Source organism: Balaenoptera borealis, assembly GCF_965194805.1.
Source record: "Balaenoptera borealis genome assembly, chromosome: 7".
NCBI lineage: Eukaryota > Metazoa > Chordata > Mammalia > Artiodactyla > Balaenopteridae > Balaenoptera > Balaenoptera borealis.
The window spans coordinates 27,276,535-27,296,860 of record NC_138864.1 but is presented as its reverse complement, the minus strand read 5'-3'; the positions used below and the strand labels follow the sequence as shown (position 1 = coordinate 27,296,860).

The 20,326-nt window shown below is 35.4% G+C and overlaps 1 protein-coding gene across 1 annotated transcript in view; it reads left to right on the top strand.

Moving 5' to 3' along the window:
* LOC309632661 (guanine nucleotide-binding protein G(t) subunit alpha-3-like) overlaps window positions 1-11,824 on the top strand; it is a 72,031-nt gene extending 60,207 nt beyond the window's left edge. The window contains 7 exon segments of the mRNA XM_082400420.1: window positions 6,515-6,561; window positions 6,564-6,580; window positions 6,584-6,643; window positions 6,840-6,950; window positions 7,311-7,353; window positions 9,123-9,269; window positions 9,272-11,824. Coding sequence (XP_082256546.1) covers window positions 6,515-6,561; window positions 6,564-6,580; window positions 6,584-6,643; window positions 6,840-6,950; window positions 7,311-7,353; window positions 9,123-9,269; window positions 9,272-9,306 — 460 coding nt within the window. The 3' untranslated portion in view covers window positions 9,307-11,824.
* The last annotated feature ends 8,502 nt before the right edge of the window (window positions 11,825-20,326 follow it).

Below are 20,326 nucleotides of genomic sequence, written 5' to 3'. Positions count from 1 at the left end.
ACATAACATTTTCTATACTATGCAACTATTACCTCTTTCGCACCCACTAAAACAGGTTTTGAGCTCTTGTTTTCTTAATAGGTCTTGCTTTCTCTCTGGCTTAAGAGGGTGTGTTATTAAAGGCACTGTCTATGAGGAACAGAATGCGGAGAATTTCTCTAAAAACAAATATTTGAACAATAAAATTTTGAAAATACTTAAATTTTACTATAAAATGTAAAAAACATAGCTATGCATACTTTTAAGGAACTATTTTAATCATTTAAATACATTTTTAAGTTTAGTCACAGAGAATTTCTCTAAAAACAAATATTTGAACAATAAAATTTTGAAAATACTTAAATTTTACTATAAAACGTAAAAAACACAGCTATGCATACTTTTAAGGAATTATTTTAATCATTTAAATACATTTTTAAGTTTAGTCACAGCAATTGAGATATATTAATCCCTTAATAATTTCTCACAGCTAAATCACATTTTTTCAAGTGCTAAATAGGATTATCCTAAAGCACATAGGCTTTGGCAGTGTAAAATTTCATAGTATTTCAAAATAGGAATTGTAAAAATAAGGTACCTTCCAACTTCGTTTCAGTAAGTGCCCAGGTACTCACATTAGCATTGATTTGTATTCACATAGCATAAATCATCCTAAGACTATTTAAAACTAAAGACTTAATTTACATATTAAATTCAAGAACTGTAGAATTTTAAACAGGAACATCAAAATGAAAAAATTCTCTCTGTCAAAGTATTGTATCATCCTCATGTATCACCTAATTTAATGCAAATTTCCTTAGAGCTCTTATCAAACCAGAACTCCAACTGTCAAACTGGTAAAATTAATTCTCTTTACAGAAGTTACTAAGTAAACAGAAAATGTAATGCAAATGTGAGCCCTTTTATTGCTATAAAATAATTCCGCAGGGCAAAGAACTTACATATTTACAAGGATTTATCAGTTGTAGAGAAGTCCTTTCTTCCTAATTGCTTTATGATTAAAAAATAGAAATGAAAGGACATAAAACTATACGGAAGCTAGGGAAAAGAGGTCAGCAACCATTGCAACATAGAGCTTTAGATTTTGTACCTGTGACATAACTATTTGCAACAGTGTTTAGTGGATCTATGATATGAAATAAATTATAATTGTTTTGAATTTAAAGTTGAATCATGTGCACTATGGTCATTTCTGTGGGAGTATGAGACAGCTTAGGAGTGAGTCTGGTTGTCTACCCAGCAGCTATATCCCAACTTCGCTTTGTTATTCTCTATTAGATCTCACAGAGCAGTAACTCATGTATAACTACACCATTGTTTCAGGTATGTTCACGGTTAATGTTACCAAAATTATAAGCTATATAAGATGATGTCTAACTTATTCTCATGATAGAATTCACTTTAATGACTTTAAAAATTATATTATTCAATAATCAGAGAATTATCTAGTGGGCATTTTAAGTTACACACACACATTTAGTAGGAAATACATGATGGTATTAACAATTATGGGAGTCTAGAGACCCAGGTTCCCTTATGGTTGTAAATCCTTTTGATTCTGTTTTTAATAACAAGCAATTAAGGGATTTAGAATGACCTCTGTGCATATACTTTTTATCTGCAAGCATCTGCCCTAATCTATTTTCAGAACTGGGTACCAGGGAAAGACTTGGTTAAGCCGTTTTGCAGTGGCTGTGTAGTGGTGACACAGATCTGTTGACATAGATAGCCACCTTAGGATTTTATACCTAGACTTGTTGTGCTGATCAATTTATAATGTATATAAATGTCAAATCACTGTGCTGTACACCTGAAATAATATAATTTTGTATGTCAACTATACTTCAATTAAAAAATTTTGAAGTTATACCATTTCTGATATAGTCCAATATGTTGAATAAATCCCATTCAACAGAATAGTTTAAAATAAATTTCTACTCTGATTAGATCCTATTTTTCTGTGGTCAAATGTATAAATGATGTCAGAAATTGTTATTTTTCCAAGAGAGTCACATGCTTATAGGATGAGCAAAGACATCTCACAAATAAATTAGCTGCAGTAACATTATTAATTTTTAGCTATCCTAGACTATTCAATGAGTTTGCAAACACTATAAAGGGCATATTATTCCATAATAGTCTATTCTGATATGAAATGTAAATAATCTTGTGTGGCCAAATATTTAGCCAACTGTTTAACATAAACTAATAAAACTCAATAACTTTCCCAACTGTTTAAAATGGACTATAAAACTCAACTGTTTAGCCAACTGTTTAATATAAAGCCATAAAACTCTGATGGCTTGCAATATATTAATATCATGGGCAGTTTAACAAATAATTGATGTTCAGTTGTCACTTAAAAGCCTAGCCTGTGAATTTTTAGTTACATCATATATTTCAGGCATTTAAACCCGTTTTCTTTACTATTTAAGAATCCTTACTTAAATGTCAGACTTAAGGAAACAGGTATTACATACATACATACATACATACATACATAAGTAAATAAATAAATAAAACCTTTCCAAAATGAGAATTCCAAGTTCCATTTAAAGTCTCTAAAGCTCTAGTTATCTTAACTATTCAGGAAATTAAGGTTATTCAAGCTATATCACATATCCATTCATCTCATTAATTATCCCAGTAGATTTGACCAATCCAGATATTCAGTCAGCAAGTATACAGGTTTTCCTCTGATTTCTATTACTGTTTTTCTCAGAATAGTTATGATGGAGTGTATATTTACATTTCTTCCGTGCTCCACTTTGGGAATCTCCAAATTTTTTCAGTGGTTATAATGCCTTACACCTCTAAAATAAGCCCCAAATTAAAATTTAGATGAAGAGCTAAACATGAAAAGAGAAGTGTAAAAAACAAATTACAACAGCAGCAAGACAAAATGTAACCTTTCTTAGAGCTAACGTAATATCCAGGAGAATCAATATAAAAGCAAAACTCCAGCCACTGGTCTAATTTGCTATATAAGCATTTCAGTTCAATAATAGCAGATAGCATTAGAGAAACGGTCAATGCTCCCTGGACCTATGTCCTAACGTCAATCTGCACAGAAAAAAAAAACAACTATTTATCAAGTGAGTCATAAAATGAGAGAATTATTAGCATGCAATCTAAGATAGACTTTCAGAAGCCATTTTACCAACATGAATAAAACCCAAAGACTGAGTAATCTTTGTCCTCCCTTCCTTGGGAGAGAGCTAAGCATATTTAAACATGTTTATTAGAGGCTATAAGATGTGTTGAGAGAACAGTGGGTTAAGGGTCATATTACATAACTTATACCCCTTACCAACTGTGTATATTTGACTAAAGAGGAGAATAGCTATCTCTTACACATAGGTGTTAATATCAACAGCAGGCCACAGAGAAGCTGAATTATCAAACTCAGGAGATAGCCAGATGGTCCATTTAAAGAATGCAACAAAACCATTGGGAAGGGGAAAGTTTTAAAGTTTTGCCCAGTCACCTGTTCGATAAGACAAAGAGTTACTGTCTAACCTGGGGAAAGAAGACTCCCCAACAAAGATAATTCCAATCTACTTGGTGAGGGTTTGAGAGCTAACAGTAGACACTATGTAGTACTAGTTAGACACCTCTAGTCTAAGTAAGTAGACTTAACGAGCTTCACAACAAAGCTTAACAACGTTCACAGCGTAACTATCATACACAAAGAACCTATCATGGCGCCTGGTACCCAGCAGCCTCAAATATCAGTTGAATTAATAAACCTCGGGCAAGTTGCTTAAAGGGCTCATAAAAAAATAAGAATAATAACTGTTCCTATCTTATAAGTTTATGGAGAAGTTTAAATAAGTGTTGGTTAAAAGTTTAAAAGTCTGAATGCATATTTATTATCCTTGCTTCCATAAGAATGCTTACTGAATTTTAAAAATTAAATTTGTTGGCTAATTTTTACATAATATAACCTAAAGTCAATACCGTCCTCTTCCTCCACTTTTATCACAAGTCTGAAACTGCAGAGGATTTGGTAATTAGCAGCACTTATAATAGCCTCTATTGTCACTGAATTTAAATTTCCAAACCACATAGCGATTGAATTCCTAAATGTTGTCTTCAATATTGTGAGCAACTTCTCTTTCAATCTACTATTAAATGGAGTGATTTTGCATTGGTACATATATATATTTGAGGAATTTTAGTTCTATATATCTGTTCTCCACTTGGTTATGTGAAAGGTAAAGTACTAGCACTACAATGTGTTGTACTTTTGATTATCTTCAGTAAGTCAGCTGGTTGACATTTAATACCCCAACATAGTTATTACCTTTGAAATCTCTGTACAGCTAGGTTGCTCCCTGGTACTTAATATCTTAGGATTAAGCTATTATGAAAGCCACATAATTTTTCCTTTGCCTCTGGTCTCTTCCTCATCAAATCTGTCTCCTGAACTCAGATCAAAGTGACTTACCATAACAATAGGCAAACAAAAACAAACAAATGTTAATTCCCTACCCCCAAATCTCCTATAGATCCCCATTGACTACAATATAAAAACTAATCTTCTCAAGTAATGTAAAAGACACAGTAAATCTATTTCTGGCCTAACACCTCAGGCTTACTCCTGCCTGCTCAAAACTTTTGCTCTTGCTGCCTCAATTCTTTTTACACAACTATCATCTTCTGCAGTTTCTGATCACTCCATTTCAAATTACAACCCACCCTCTACACTTCCTATCAGATACTGACATCCTAAGTGTATTCACACACCCACACACAAACACACATGCACATAAACACCACCATCATCCACTTACAAGGTTCTCAAGACTGAATCATCTCTGGCACCTGAAATATAATAAATGCTCAATAAATAAATATTTGCTGAATAAATGAATACATATCAGGCCATATACCTCAATGTTTTTACCTTAATCTTCACATTTCTAAAAATATAATTATTTGTCCCAAGCATGCCATGTTCTCTCATTCCTTGATGACTTGTACATGCACTTTATGTAAAAATCCTCCCTCCATTCCATTAACATGGATTCTATTCATTTATTTGCAAGTATTTATTTTATGTCTATTATGTGTCAGGCACAGTGCCTGGTACTGAGAATATAGCCATCACTAATATAGATAAGGTCCCTGCCCTCATGAGGCCACTATTCTATTAGGGAGATGATAGCTATTAAACATGTGAAAAAATAAACCACTTATTTATTGATTGTGACAGCTACTACAAAAGAAATAAAGAGAGTGATACAATAGAAAGTAAATGGGCAATGGAAAGAGTTAAGAATTTACATGGACACTCAAGGTGGTTACTTGTGAAGGAGATATTGACATTAAGACCTGAAAGTTGAGAAAGATGCAGCCTTATGGAAGGAAGAAAGGAACTGTGTCACGTGGAAAGGAGATGGACTACACAAAAGTCCTGAGATAGCAAAAAGTTAGATTTATATTAAAGGAACTGTTATATGGTCCCTCAGGCTGATTTAAATCTTCCTCTGGGCGCACATTTCACCTTATATATTAGAAAATTACATAATATTATGATAATGTATTTTTCTCTTTACAAGACAGCAAGCTCTTTGAAGATAGTGACCAGTCCTTTTTTTTTTTAAGTGGGAAAGGCAGTTTTAGTAACAATTCAAAATTCAGAAGCCATAACGGAGAAAAGAACATTTAGAAATAAAATTATAGAAAAATAAAAGTATATGGAAAAAACCACCATACGCAATAGCAAGTGACAACACACAGGGAATACATAGATAAATTGTGAAAACATGGACAAAAAGTTAATTACCTTATTTTATGTTAGGAAAAGTCCAAGAACCTTACAGAAAGGAGTTCAAATGATGTTGTAAGCTTTTAACACTTATGAGACAAATGCTGTATTTACTCAATCATTAAAGCAACCTCACAATATAGGTACTGTTATTATCATTTATTCATCAGGAACCTAAGGTGCAGAGAGGTTAAGTAACTTGCCCAAGGTTACCCAGCTTATGGGGGACAGAGTGACCATGTCCTTTTATCCTTGTGTCGGTAGGCCTAGCACAGTGTCTAGTACATAGAACACAAATGATAATTGAATGAATGAATGGGGGTAAGAGGAGCTAAGAGAACAGGGAAGAATCGTAGTATCAGAACTATGGTAGCTTCCAATCTTCTTGTGGGATCTGGATATTTAAGAATATGCATAGATTTTGATCAAAATCCCTAAGACCAATAGATGTCTTACTAAAACTCTAAACTGCTGTAAATTTTCCAGTTGCTCAAAGTCAGTATGTGAATTATTTTGCTCCAGCCTGCATGAATACCAAAAAAATAAATAAATGTTCTCTTTTTCTCTAGTCCTTGAGCTGCAAATTGGCCAAACAAGTCTTACTTTATAATCAGTAAAAACTGAAAGACTACATTTTCAACAGATGGGAGCATTCGTTTATAAGTCCAAATGTTCATCTTAATGTAAATTTTGGAGGATATTTGTATGATTCTTTATTCTGTTATTTTTGTTTTTTTAAAGAATATTTGATGTAGGTGGACAGAGATCTGAGAGAAAGAAATGGATTCACTACTTGAAGGAGTTACATGAATTATATTTTGTGCTGCACTCAGTGCCTATGACATGGTCTTGGTGGAAGATGAAGAAGTGGTAAGTGTAAAAGGAAAACACGGTCAAGGTAAAAAATAAGCAGTTGTGCTTTCCAATATGAATACCCCATTTCCCAACTCAGTTAAGACCTTCCAAAGACAGATGTTATTTCTAGATCCTTGTTCATAATGCCCACCATTAATATCTTGCAAATAACAATCCTACACATTTTCATCTTTTATACCTAACAGAACAGAACAGAATGCATGAAAGCCTTCACCTTTTCAACAGTATCTGTAATCACAAGTACTTTGCAACCACCTCCAGTGTCCTGTTTCTCAATAAAAAAGATCTCTTTCAAGAAAAAGTAACCGGGCTTCCCTGGTGGTGCAGTGGTTGAGAATCTGCCTGCCAAAGCAGGGGACACAGGTTCGAGACCTGGTCTGGGAAGATCCCACATGCCGCGGAGTAACTGGGCCCGTGAGCCACAATTGCTGAGCCTGCGCGTCTAGAGCCTGTGCTCCGCAACAAGAGAGGCCGCGATAGTGAGAGGCCCGCGCACCGCGATGAAGAGTGGCCCCCGCTTGCCACAACTAGAGAAAGCCCTTGCACAGAAACAAAGACCCAACACAGCCAAAAATAAATAAATTAAAAAAATATATACATTCTATCATGAAGACTGTGATGTGGATTCTATAAAAAAAAAAAAAAAAAAGGAAAAGAAAAAGTAACCAAAGTGCCTCTTAGTATCTGCTTTCCGGAGTACAGTGGTAAGATACTTTTCTTTTAATTCCATAGTAGTAAAATTTTGTATAGAGATACATTTTTTTCTATCTGGATCTTGATGTGTAATATTTAGGAGGTTGAGGCTTATTATACTTTTTTGAGTCATGTATATGATCCAACCTGGGAAGAATCTTACAAATAAAGAGGAAACCCTCTCTACACTGCCTGCATTAAAGCAAAGCTTTAATGAATAAAGGGGAGGTGGTTAGATAGACCAGGGTTGCTACTCTATGTAATGTATAATGACATTGCAAACTGTATTATCTTAAACATTATAATAGGAGTGTAAATTGTATTCCAAATTGGCATTTTTTTATATATTTCCTAATGAAACCTTGGAATGTTGCACTAGACCTCAGTGGTTCTTCAAAGTCAGAATTAAGTTTCCGGAGGAATAGCTTTAATGAATGAGAAGAGTGACATCTATTTTTCCAATTTTCCTAGCTCCTAGAGTTTTAGTACTGACCCTCTTAGCCAATGACTATAAATGTCAGTTTCTCTAAAAGGGTTGTGTTTCTTTCGGAGACTTTTTTTTTTCTTTTTGGTAAATAGTTATATGCCCTGTTGTTAATGAAATTGTGTAAGATGGAAATAGTTATGATTTAAACACAAATATAAACCCAATGTCACCACTTAAGATATGTGGGTAGCCCAGATATGCCAGGGGTGTTGAATTGTGTCAAAGTAGCTGTTTGTGCTCATCTATAATGAGTACTTATATTTTTCTTATTTGCAAACATTAATTATGTTTACATATTTATCATATGATTGAATATAATCATGCTTCTGTACTGAATGTTACCAATTAAATATAGAATCATAATTCAGGGCTGTATGTTTTCTTTTAAGTAAGCATCTTTATTTCTCAGAGCAATTTTTAGTTTATGAAAAAAATAAACAGAAAAAACAGTTTCTACATACTCCCTCCCTGGCCAGCTCCCACAATTTCCCCTATTATAAACATCCGGAAGTGGTGTGGTACATTTGCTACAATTGATGAACAGATATTGTTGTATTATTAACTGAAGTCCGTATTTTAGGTTAGGGTTAACTCTTTGTGTTGCACAGTTCAATGGGTTATGCCAAAGTCATGTCAATGTACCCACCATTACAGCGTTATACAAAATAGTTTCACTGCCCTAAAAATGCCTGTGCTCCACATCTTCCCTGCCCTCAACCCTTGAAACCATTCATCTTTTTACTATTTCTGTAGTTTTGCCCTTCCCAGAATGTCATAGAGCTGAAATCATACAGTAAGCGCCTCTCACTTTTTGGCTTTCATTCACACAATTCTTCGTCTCTCCTAGCTATCCCTCAAGGTCCAGCTCAAATACCAACTAATTATGTAGTCCACTCATCTATAATTTCCATTCTTTTCTTCTTTTATTTCATATTAATACCCATGCACACAACACATGCACACATTTACATGCCTAATCTTTGACATATATATGGGTTTTTTTACTCACTCACTTTGTTATATAAATATATTAGTGTTTCTACTCTATTGTGAGCTTTTTGATGCAGAGGTTACATTTTAGCCACCTGAAGCCCCCAGGGAGGTAAGCACAGTTCCCAGCACAAAGTAGATGTTGTGTAAACCTCTGATAATCAACCATTGCCATTTTGATTTTTCAATCCTGAGAACATCAAATAGCACACAAAGTAAAATCCTAAAACTTATTGAAATTACTAATAATTTTACGCTTTTTAAATGCAGTTAAAGTTTACTTCTTTATTTTTTTTTAACAAGGTCCAAATACATTTGAAGATGCAAGGAACTACATCAAGAACCAGTTTCTAGACCTGAATTTAAAAAAAGATAAGGAAATTTATTCCCACATGACCTGTGCTACAGATACTCAAAATGTCAAGTTCGCGTTTGACACCGTTACAGATATAATAAAGAGAATCTGAAAGACTGTGGGCTCTTCTAATCAATCCTTTTTTCTTCCACTCTTGCTCATGTACACTTTTCAATACATAAAAGGTGTTGTGTGATGTGTTTAGTTTTAATAGATATTAACTTGTATGACTAGTGTTGTATGGTAAAATTTTTCACACAAAAATTTTAATGTGTTGTCACCTGCATGTGGATAAGTTTTGATTTCTCTGAGATATTGAGGATTGGGGTGTCTTTGATGTCCTCAGTTCTGAAAACTGATACCTTTTGGTAACACGATAACTGTACATATCAGTGACACTGAATTTGCTTGGAAGTAGATTCTGCACTGTGGCCTATTTTTAATGATAGAGCAATGGGAAAAAAAGCAAGGTATTCCATATTACTTCCACGGGCCAGAATTTGAGAGGCATTCGTTTTTGCTGATAATGTAACCATGCCTGTAACTGTAGAAACTATTCAAAGATGATACATGTGGTGTTTTACTGGTGTTTATTTTATTGAAGACTCCTATTCAGCCACCTGCAAATGCAATGTTCACTATACATGTACCTGTTGATGGAAATTACATATGCAAAAGAAATGCATCCAATTTTTATTTGTTACTTTTCCTTAGGGAAAAAATCATTAATGCTGAATTTACCTTTAGAATTGAGGATTTCAATAATGTATTTTTGTACCAATCTGACTGAAAATAGGGGACCACGTGTGGTCAAGAACACAGCGTAAGGCTGCTCAGGCTGAACAAAGTCCTCAATGGAGAACTCGTTTCCTACATTTTATTCCAGAGCAGCATGAAACGTTATTGTAATTGATGGTTTGGGGACAATACATCGAGACCTCAAGAGAAAAAAATAATTCAACGTCTTAGCACTAGTGTGTTTTAGCTTTATGAATAAGAAGTAGGAAGTAAGAGTGAGTAATTAGGAGACTTTTTTAAAAGAGAAACATTGAACTTCTTGTTAGTAGTGTATTGTTTTGTCTAAATGTTACACTGGATGCTAGTGGTCAAAGCCTACTCTTTAAAAGCTAATTTGGTGCTTTACAAATGAAATCATTATTTATAAACAGAAAAGATGACTTTTTCTTTTTTTAAAGTGTGCACTATTTACAACATATACTTTTTAAGCACGTCTCATATCATTTACTCTCTCCACTTGCAGAAGGTGATATATAAATCAGAATAGGAGATCAGTGCTTAAGATCTATAACTTCTTTGAAAAGAGAGCTAATTAGGTTAGTGTAACTAGATGAGATGAAAGGAACATAAATTAAGCAATTTGCGAATCTGTAGCTCAGGCGGATTTAGGTAGCCCTGTCTCAGTGTCACTATTTCACTGTTCTGTAACACATTTCCATTCTAAACATGCAAGAATGATCACTATTCAATCAGTAACCTTAACTAGAGTGTTTTTGGCTTTATTTTCAAGAACACAGGAGTTATTAACAAATACAGTCAAATAAAAACGTTACTATAGTAAGAACAATTAATTTGAAATTTCTTTGCAAAATATAAGTTATTAAGGAGCCTAAGATACCAAAGACAAAAAGTGTACGAGAAAATATTTAGTTCAGGTATTCAATAAATTTTTCTGGCTAAGACCCATTATCTATATGACAACAACCCAACATTTTGCTAGGAGCTAGTCAATGCTTTGAGATCTTAAATTAAGATTAGAAATTCTGTCATTTCATCCATTGCTTTGTTTTTGTTCTCCTGCTTTAATCTGTTTTCCTCTAACAGTGTGAAAAGAATGTTCCAGAAAAGAATATTTTTTGAAATACTACTATTATAACTTAGATTTTGACTCTGACTTACCTTTAGGGTTCCTCTTTTAGATAACATAGGTAGAAAGGGTGAGGTCTGAAATGGTCTTTTAAAAATACATAACTCATTTCAATCTTTGCAAAAATTAACAGGCATCAGTATGTATTTATGAATATTGTTCTCTGAGAACTTTAAAAAATATTAAATTACCAAACTAAAAGTAGAGGTCAGTTTGGATTATTAATAACAAAAAAAAACCTGTTCAATTCCTTCCAATCCTAGAATTGAACTTTAAAAAACTTTTCTTCACAATCAAAAATAGTTGCTATGCTAAATGACAACTTTAATTAAGAGAAATTTTTAGTTGGAAAATATAAAATAAATGTTTCCATTATTTAATGATTACACTCCTTAAAAATTGAGTCTATTTCTGATTTTACTTTTTAAATTTTTTAATAAAAAAGGGGTTGGAGTAGATACACAGCATTTTGGGTTAATTAAAGAAAGCAGCAAAATGGGAAATATGGGAAGATACACTTCAGCTGGAAGAAACTCACCCTGAGACCAGAAATGTTAAAGTTGGTTAGAATCAAAGCATCTGTTTCTGGGGGTGGAGTCAAGATGGCGTACTAGGAGGACGCAGAATGTGCGTCTTCTCACAACTAGGGCACCTAAGGGGATGGGAGGAACCCCCAGTGACCGGATAGGACGTGGGGCGTGGGGAGTGAGGGGGGAGGAGAAGTGGAGGTGGGACGAGACTGGCACCCCTGAGGGGCAGCTGGGGGAGGGGAAGGGATCCCACGCCCGAAGGGGGATGGTGGGGGGACCATTGGGAGGGCAGAGGATCAAAAGGTAGCGTGGCCAGGTTTCCCCTGCCCACTTGGACCCCCAGGAACTTGTTGAGATCCCGGGCCTGATCCTCTGCCCACCTAGGCCCCCTCCAGCCAGCAGGTCCTGAAGGAGTGGGAGGGAGGGAAGGCGGAGCAAAAGTAAAGGCCGGACCTCCAAGACAGCACCCCTGAGGGGAGGCTGGGGGAGGGGAAGAGTTCTTACACCCAGCGGGACCCATCCATGGTTAGGGGTCCAGCGGCAGCAGCGACGGGGAGACTCTGGGGGAGACAGTGGAGGAGGGGCATGAAGGAACGGAAGGGAACGAAGCCAGTGCTTTCCCTGTCCACATAGGCATCAGGGAGCCTGTTGGGCTCCTGGGCCTAATCCTCTGCCCTTGAGCCTCCCTCCTGCTGCACAGAACCCAAGCCCCACCCCTACACCCCCACGCAGGGCCCTATCTCTACACTCGGAGACCCCCCTGTGAGACCCCCTCCAATGAGCTGGGCCTAAACCCCACCCACACACCCTCACTCAGAGCCCTACACCTCCACACTCTGGAACCCCACACTCCAGAGGCCCTCCTTTCCCCTTCTGCACAGGTCCTAAGCAGAGGCCCCACCCCACGCTTGCATGTGGCCCCACCTAGGCCCCACACTATGCTCAAACATCACCCCCCCTACCCGCCTAGGTCCCGCCCCCATAGCCAAGGCTTTTTTTTTTCTTTTTTCCTCTTTTAGATTGGGGGTCTGTTTTACTTTGTTGATTCATTATTGCTGATACTTTTATATTTTTATTTTTCCTAACAAATCTTTTATTTTTCTAATTTTATTTTATTCTTTATATTTTGTTAGTGATCTCTCCTTTTGGCTTGCTCTCTCCCCACCCTTGTTTTCTTTTTTCTGTCGTGGTTTTATTTAACCTTGTTGCAGTTGTTTCAATTATAGTTTTATTTTTCCTAATATATTCTTTATCTTTCTAATTTTATTTTGTTTTTTATTCTTTGATACTGTACTGCTCCTTCTTCTTCTTTTTTTTTTTTTTTTTTTTTTTTTTTTTTACTGTGCCACAGAGTTTGCAGGATCTTGGTTCCCAGGCCGGAGGTCAGGCCCAAGCTCCTGTGGTGGGAACTCTGAGTCCAAACCACTGGACTAACAAAACCTCAGACCACAGGGAATATCAATCAGAGTGAGGCCTCCCAGATGTCCTCATCTCAGCACCAAGGACCCAGCTCTATCGAACTGCCTGCAAACTCCAGTGCTGCATATCTCAGGCCAAACAACCAGTAAGACAGAAATACAGCACCACCCATCAAAAAAAAAAAAAATGAAACAACAAAAAAATTTGTTACAGATGAAGGAGCAAGGTAAAAACCTACAAGACCAAATAAATGAAGATGAAATAGGCAACCTACCTAAAAAAGAATTCAGAGTAATGACAGTAAAGATGATCCAAAATCTCAGAAAGAGAAGGCAGAAAATACAAGAAACATTTAACAAGGATCTACAAGAACTAAAGAACAAACAAACAGTGAGGAACAACACAATTACTGAAATTAAAAATACTCTGGAAGGAATCAATAACAGAATAACTGAGGCAGAAGAACAGATAAGTAACCTGGAAGATAAAATGTTGGAAATAACTGCCAGGGAGCAGAATAAAGAAAAAAGAATGAAAAGAATTGAGGACAGTCTCAGAGGTGTCTGGGACAACATTAAACACACCAATATTCGAATTATAGGGGTCCCAGAAGAAGAAGAGAAAAAGAAAGGGTCTGAGAAAATATTTGAAGAGCTTATAGTCGAAAACTCCCCTAACATGGGAAAGGAAATAGTCAATCAAGTCCAGGAAGGACAGAGAGTACCATACAGGATAAACCCAAAGAGAAACACGCCAAGACACATATTAATCAAACTATCAAAAATTAAATACAAAGAAAAAATATTAAAAGCAACAAGAGAAAAGCGACAAATAACATACAAGGGAATCCCCATAAGGTTAACAGCTGATCTTCCAGCAGAAACTCTGCAAGCCAGAAGGGAGTGGCAGGACATATTTAAAGTGATGAAAGGGAAAAACTTAAAACCAAGATTACTCTACCCAGCAAGGATCTTATTCAGATTCGACAGAGAAATTAAAACCTTTACAGACAAGCAAAAGCTAAGAGAATTCAGCACCACCAAACCAGCTCTACAACAAATGCTAAAGGAATTTACCTAAGTGGGAAACACAAGAGAAGAAAAGGACCTACAAAAACAAACCCAAAACAATTAAGAAAATGTTAATAGGAACATACATATCGATAATTAACTTAAACGTGAATGGATTAAATGCTCCAAACAAAAGACGCAGTCTCGCTGAATGGATAGAAAAACAAGACCCATATATATGCTGTCTAAAAGAGACCCACTTCAGACCTAGGGACACATACAGACTGAAAGTGAGGGGATGGAAAAAGATATTCCATTCAAATGGAAATCAAAAGAAAGCTGGAGTAGCAATACTCATATCAGACAAAATACACTTTAAAATAAAGACTATTACAAGAGACAAAGAAGGACACTATATAATGACCAAGGGATCAATCCAAGAAGAAGATATGACAATTGTAAATATGCACCCAACATAGGAGCACCTCAATACATAAGGAAAATGCTAACAGTGACAAAAGGGGGAATCGACAGTAACACAATCATAGTAGGGAACTTTAACACCCCACTTTCACCAATGGACAGATCATCCAAAATGAAAACAAATAAGAAAACACAAGCTTTATATGACACATTAAACAAGATGGACTTAATTGATATTTATAGGACAGAATACACTTTCTTCTCAAGTGCTCATGGAACATTCTACAGGATAGACCATATCTTGGGTCACAAATCAAGCCTTGGTAAATTTAACAAAATTGAAATCATATCAAGTATCTTTTCCGACCACAATGCTGTGAGACTAGGTATCAATTACAGGAAAAAAACTGTACAAAATACAAACACATGGAGGCTAAACAATACGCTACTAAATAACCAAGAGATCACTGAAGAAATCAAAAGGAAATCAAAAATAACCTAGAAACAAATGACAATGAAAACATGACGACCCAAAACCTATGGGATGCAGCAAGAGCAGTTCTAACAGGGAAGTTTATAGCAATACAATCTTACCTCAAGAAACAAGAAACATCTCAAATAAACAAGCTAACCTTACACCTAAAGCAATTAGAGAAAGAAGAACAAAAAAACCCCAAAGTGAGCAGAAGGAAAGAAATCATAAAGATCAGAGCAGAAATAAATGAAATAGAAACAAAGAAAACAATAGCAAACATCAATAAAACTAAAAGCTGGTTCTTTGAGAGGATAAACAAAATTGATAAACCATTAGCCAGACTCATCAAGAAAAAGAGGGAGAGGACTCAAATCAGTAAAATTAGAAATGAAAATGGAGAAGTTACAACAGACACCACAGAAATACAGAGCATCCTAAGAGACTACTACAAGCAACTCTATGCCAATAAAATGGACAACCTGGAAGAAATGGACAAATTCTTAGAAAGATATAACCTTCCAAGACTGAACCAGGAAGAAATAGAAAATATGAACAGATCAATCACAAGTAATGAAATTGAAACTGTGATTAAAAATCTTCCAACAAACAAAAGTCCAGGACCAGATGGCTTCACAGGTGAATTCTATCAAACATTTAGAGAAGAGCTAACACCCATCCTTCTCAAACTCTTCCAAAAAATTGCAGAGGAAGGAACACTCCCAAACTCATTCTACGAGGCCACCTTCACCCTGATACCAAAACCAGACAACTACACTACAAAAAAAGAAAATTAGAGACCAGTATCACTGATGAATATAGATGCAAAACTCCTCAACAAAATACTAACAAACAGAATCCAATAGCACATTAAAAGGATCATACACCATGATCAAGTGGGGTTTATCCCAGGAATGCAAGGATTCTTCAATATATGCAAATCAGTCAATGTGATAAACCATATTAACAAACTGAAGGAGAAAAACCATATGATAATCTCAATAGATGCAGAAAAAGCTTTCGACAACATTCAACACCCATTTATGATAAAAACTCTCCACAAAATAGGCATAGACGGAACCTACCTCAACATAATAAAGGCCATATATGACAAATCCACAGCCAACATCATTCTCAGTAGTGAAAAACTGAAACCATTTCCTCTAAGATCAGGAACAAGACAAGGTTGCCCACTCTCACCCCTATTATTCAACATAGTTTTGGAAGTTTTAGCCACAGCAATCACAGAAGAAAAAGAAATAAAAGGAATCCAAATCAGAAAAGAATCAAAACTTTCACTGTTTGCAGATGACATGATACTATACACAGAGAATCCTAAAAATGCTACCAGAAAACTACTAGATATAATCAACAAATTTGGTAGATAGAAGGATACAAAATTAATGCACAGAAATCTCTTGCATTCCTATACACTATTGATGAAAATCTGAAAGAGAAATTAAGGAAACACTCCCATTTACCACTGTAACTGAAAGAATAAAATACCTAGGAATAAACCTACCCAGGAGACAAAAGAGCTGTATGCAGAAAACTATAAGACACTGATGAAAGAAATTAAACATGATACAAGCAGGTGCAGAGATATACGTTCTTTGATTGGAAGAATCAATATTGTGAAAATGACTATAGCACACAAAGCAATCTACAGATTCAATGCAATCCCTATCAAATTACCAATGACATTTTTCACAGAATTAGAACAAAAAATTTCACAATTTGTATGGAAACACAAAAGACCCCAAATAGCCAAAGCAATCTTGGGAAAGAAAAACGGAGGTGGAGGAATCAGGCTCCTGGACTTCAGACTATACTACAAAGCTACAGTAATCCAGACAGTATGGTACTGGCACAAAACCAGAAATATAGATCAATGGAACAGGACAGAAAGCCCAGAGATAAACCCACGCACATATGGTCACCTTATCTTTGATAAAGGAGACAAGAGTATACAATGGAGAAAAAACAGCCTCTTCAATAAGTGGTGCTGGGAAAACTGGACAGCTACGTGTAAAAGAATGAAACTAAAACGCTACCTGACACAATACACAAAAATGGATTAAAGACCTAAATGTTAGGCCAGACACTATAAAACTCTTAGAGGAAAACATAGGTAGAACACTCTGTGACATAAATCACAGCAAGATCCTTTTTGACCCACCTCCTAGAGAAATGGAAATAAAAACAAAAATAAACAAATGGGACCTAATGAAACTTAATAGCTTTTGCACAGCAAAGGAAATCATAAAAAAGATGAAAAGACAACCCTCAGAATGGGAGAAAATATTTGCCAACGAAGCAACGGACAAAGGATTAATCTCCAAAATATACAAGCAGCTCATCCAGCTCAATATCAAAAAAACAAACAACCCAATCCAAAAATAGGCAGAAGACCTAAACAGACATTTTTCCAAAGCAGATATACAGATCGCCAACAAACACAGGAAGGATGCTCAACATCACTAATCATTAGGGACATGCAAATCAAAACTACAATGAGGTATCACCTCACAATGGTCAGAATGGCCATCATCAAAAAATCTACAAACAACAAATGCTGGAGAGGGTGTGCAGAAAAGGGAACTCTCTTGCACTGTTGGTGAGAATGTAAACTGCTACAGCCACTATGGAGAACAGTATGGAGGTTCCTTAAAAAACTAAAAATAGAACTACAATATGACCCAGCAATCCCACTACTGGGCATATACCCTGAGAAAACCATAGTTCAAAAAGAATTATGTACCACAGTGTTCATTGCAGCACTATTTACAATAGCCAGGATCTGGAAGCAACCTAAATGTCCATCAACAGACAAATGGATAAAGAAGATGTGGCATATATATACAATGGAATATTACTTAGCCATAAAAAGAAACGAAATTGAGTTATTTGTAGTGAGGTGAATGGACCTTGAGTCTGTCATACAGAGTGAAATAAGTCAGAAAGAGAAAAACAAATACTGTATGCTAACACATACATATGGAATCTAAAAAAAAAAAAAAAGGTTCTGATGAACCTTGGGGCAGGACAGGAATAAAGACACAGACGTAGAGAATGGACTTGAGGAAATGGGGAGGGGGAAGGGTAAGCTGCGACGAAGTGAGAGAGTAACATGGACATATATACACTACCAAATGTAAAATAGATAGCTAATGGGAAGCAGCTGCATGGCACAGGGAGATCAGCTCGGTGCTTTGCGACCACATAGAGGGGTGGGATAAGGAGGGTGGGAGGGAGACTCAAGAGGGAGGGGACATGGGGATATACATATGCATAGAGCAGATTCACTCTGTTATACAGTAGAAAGTAACACAACAGTGTAAAGCAATTATACTCCAATAAAGATGTTAAAAAAAAATCTGTTTCAATTGAAAATTCAACCTTTTTACTATACAGTTATTGGTGTTCTTTCATAGTATCTCAAGGAAATAGTCTTTGTCATTCAAAGGTCAAATGTGATGATACTGATATTTTCCTTTTCTCTTATTTGAAGCTTCTCTTCCTGACTGAGAATGTTTCACAATCCTGCTTGCCTTAGATTTTTAATCCTCTTAACTCATTATTTTCTAAGATTTGCCCAATTGTGGACACATTGCACTACCTCAGAGATTTGGTGCAGACTTACATCTAATGGGGTCACTAACAACTAGTTCTTGCAGAGTTTTTCCAGAAGCATGAACTGATCAAGTTAAGTGTTTGCAGCTTGGGACTAGTGGCTAGAGATTTAAATGAAGAAGAGTACTAACTGGGCAATATCTTTGTGTCAAAATACAAAAAGTTGACAACTCTGTGAAGAAGCTCTATGGAAAGGGGGTTTCAAATTCTGAGGAATCTACAACATATTTTATAGATATCTAATATCCTACTGATTAACAACATTTATAAACAAATAGTTTTCATGTGTATCACACAAATGGGCAAATTACTTTTTCAGGCTATGAGCCTGTCCTAATACACATTTTCTTGCTTCATCCAATATCCTATTTTAAACACAAAATGTATTTTAAAATACTTGCAGAGAATTAGTTAGGCTTAACATAATCAAGCACTATATATATGAGGAAAAAATAAATCTTTTGTGTTGATTTATGTGTTTTCACTGTGTTACATCAGAATCAGAGGTAGAAGCGTTGGTTAACATGTGTATCTGCTAAAAATAAATTATTTGTAAAAACTATAGGAGAAATTGTGAATCCTCTAATTTGGAATAACTTTAAAAATAGGAGAGAGAACCCTCTGCCTGAGATGGAGCCAGGATTCACTGGAGAATATAACCAGCTAAGGCCCTTATTCAAAACATTCGGGTCTTTTCTGTATTTTTACAAACTAGTCTATAGCCACTTGGGGGCACACTTACATCATGTGTTTTTTCCCACACAAATGTTGCAAACATAATGAATTTGGATGATCAATAACGTTAATGAAACAAATAATAAATCCTATTAAGAATCATACTTCATTTTGTGCTTCCAGCTCAGTAGAACATGATAATTTTCTGATAATTATAATATGCACTATCTTAGTCAAATTTGTGAGTAACCACTACTAAAACAGCTCCAAATTTGTTTGATATTATACAGATATTTAGTCTCTGCGTGCTTTTATTTTCTGCCATTTTCAAACTGTTATTTAAATCTAAGTAACCATTAATTTTGTAAAGTGTGTGTTTTCCATTAATCTGCATTGTGTCTAAAATCTTGATTAGCTTACAGTGAAAGAATAATTTGATACCTAACATTTATGTTCTGTGAATAGTTATCAATTAGATGCCTATTAATGTGTATCTTTTCAGTAAATCAGAGTAAAATTCCATTCTGCTATAATATTAGCCATTCCATTATTCTGTTTATTGCAACTTTTTCTGTAACCACCACTCCACCACATCAAGAGGAAAATGAGTGCTCTGTGACATTTTGCTATTACCAGTACTGCCACTGCCAACACATTTTTCGTTAGTAATAGTACAATTGTTTTTTAAGCCATATTTGTCCCACTAGTTAAGAAATAGAGTCACAAGAAAGAAAAAAGAAATAAAAAGACCCTAATTTACTTCACAGGAACAGTAATAGCCCTTAATTATTATACCTTTCAGATAAAGGAAAAAAAAAAGAATATATGTGACACACAAACACAGTAATTATTTGCAAGACATTCATATTTTCTAAATTGGTCAGATTAAAACAAACCTAGCACATACACTTAATGGAAAATCATTTTTTTCAATGTATATTACTGTGAGTTTTCTTTTCTGAAAAACAAAAATGGTCAAACATGAAATGTCAGTATAATATCAAAACCAATGGAAACCGTTTCTCTTTTAAAATATTAAAAGCCTTACATTGGAGAAAATACTACATGATTGTACTTATAGTTAGCATATGAAAGTTTAGCACAA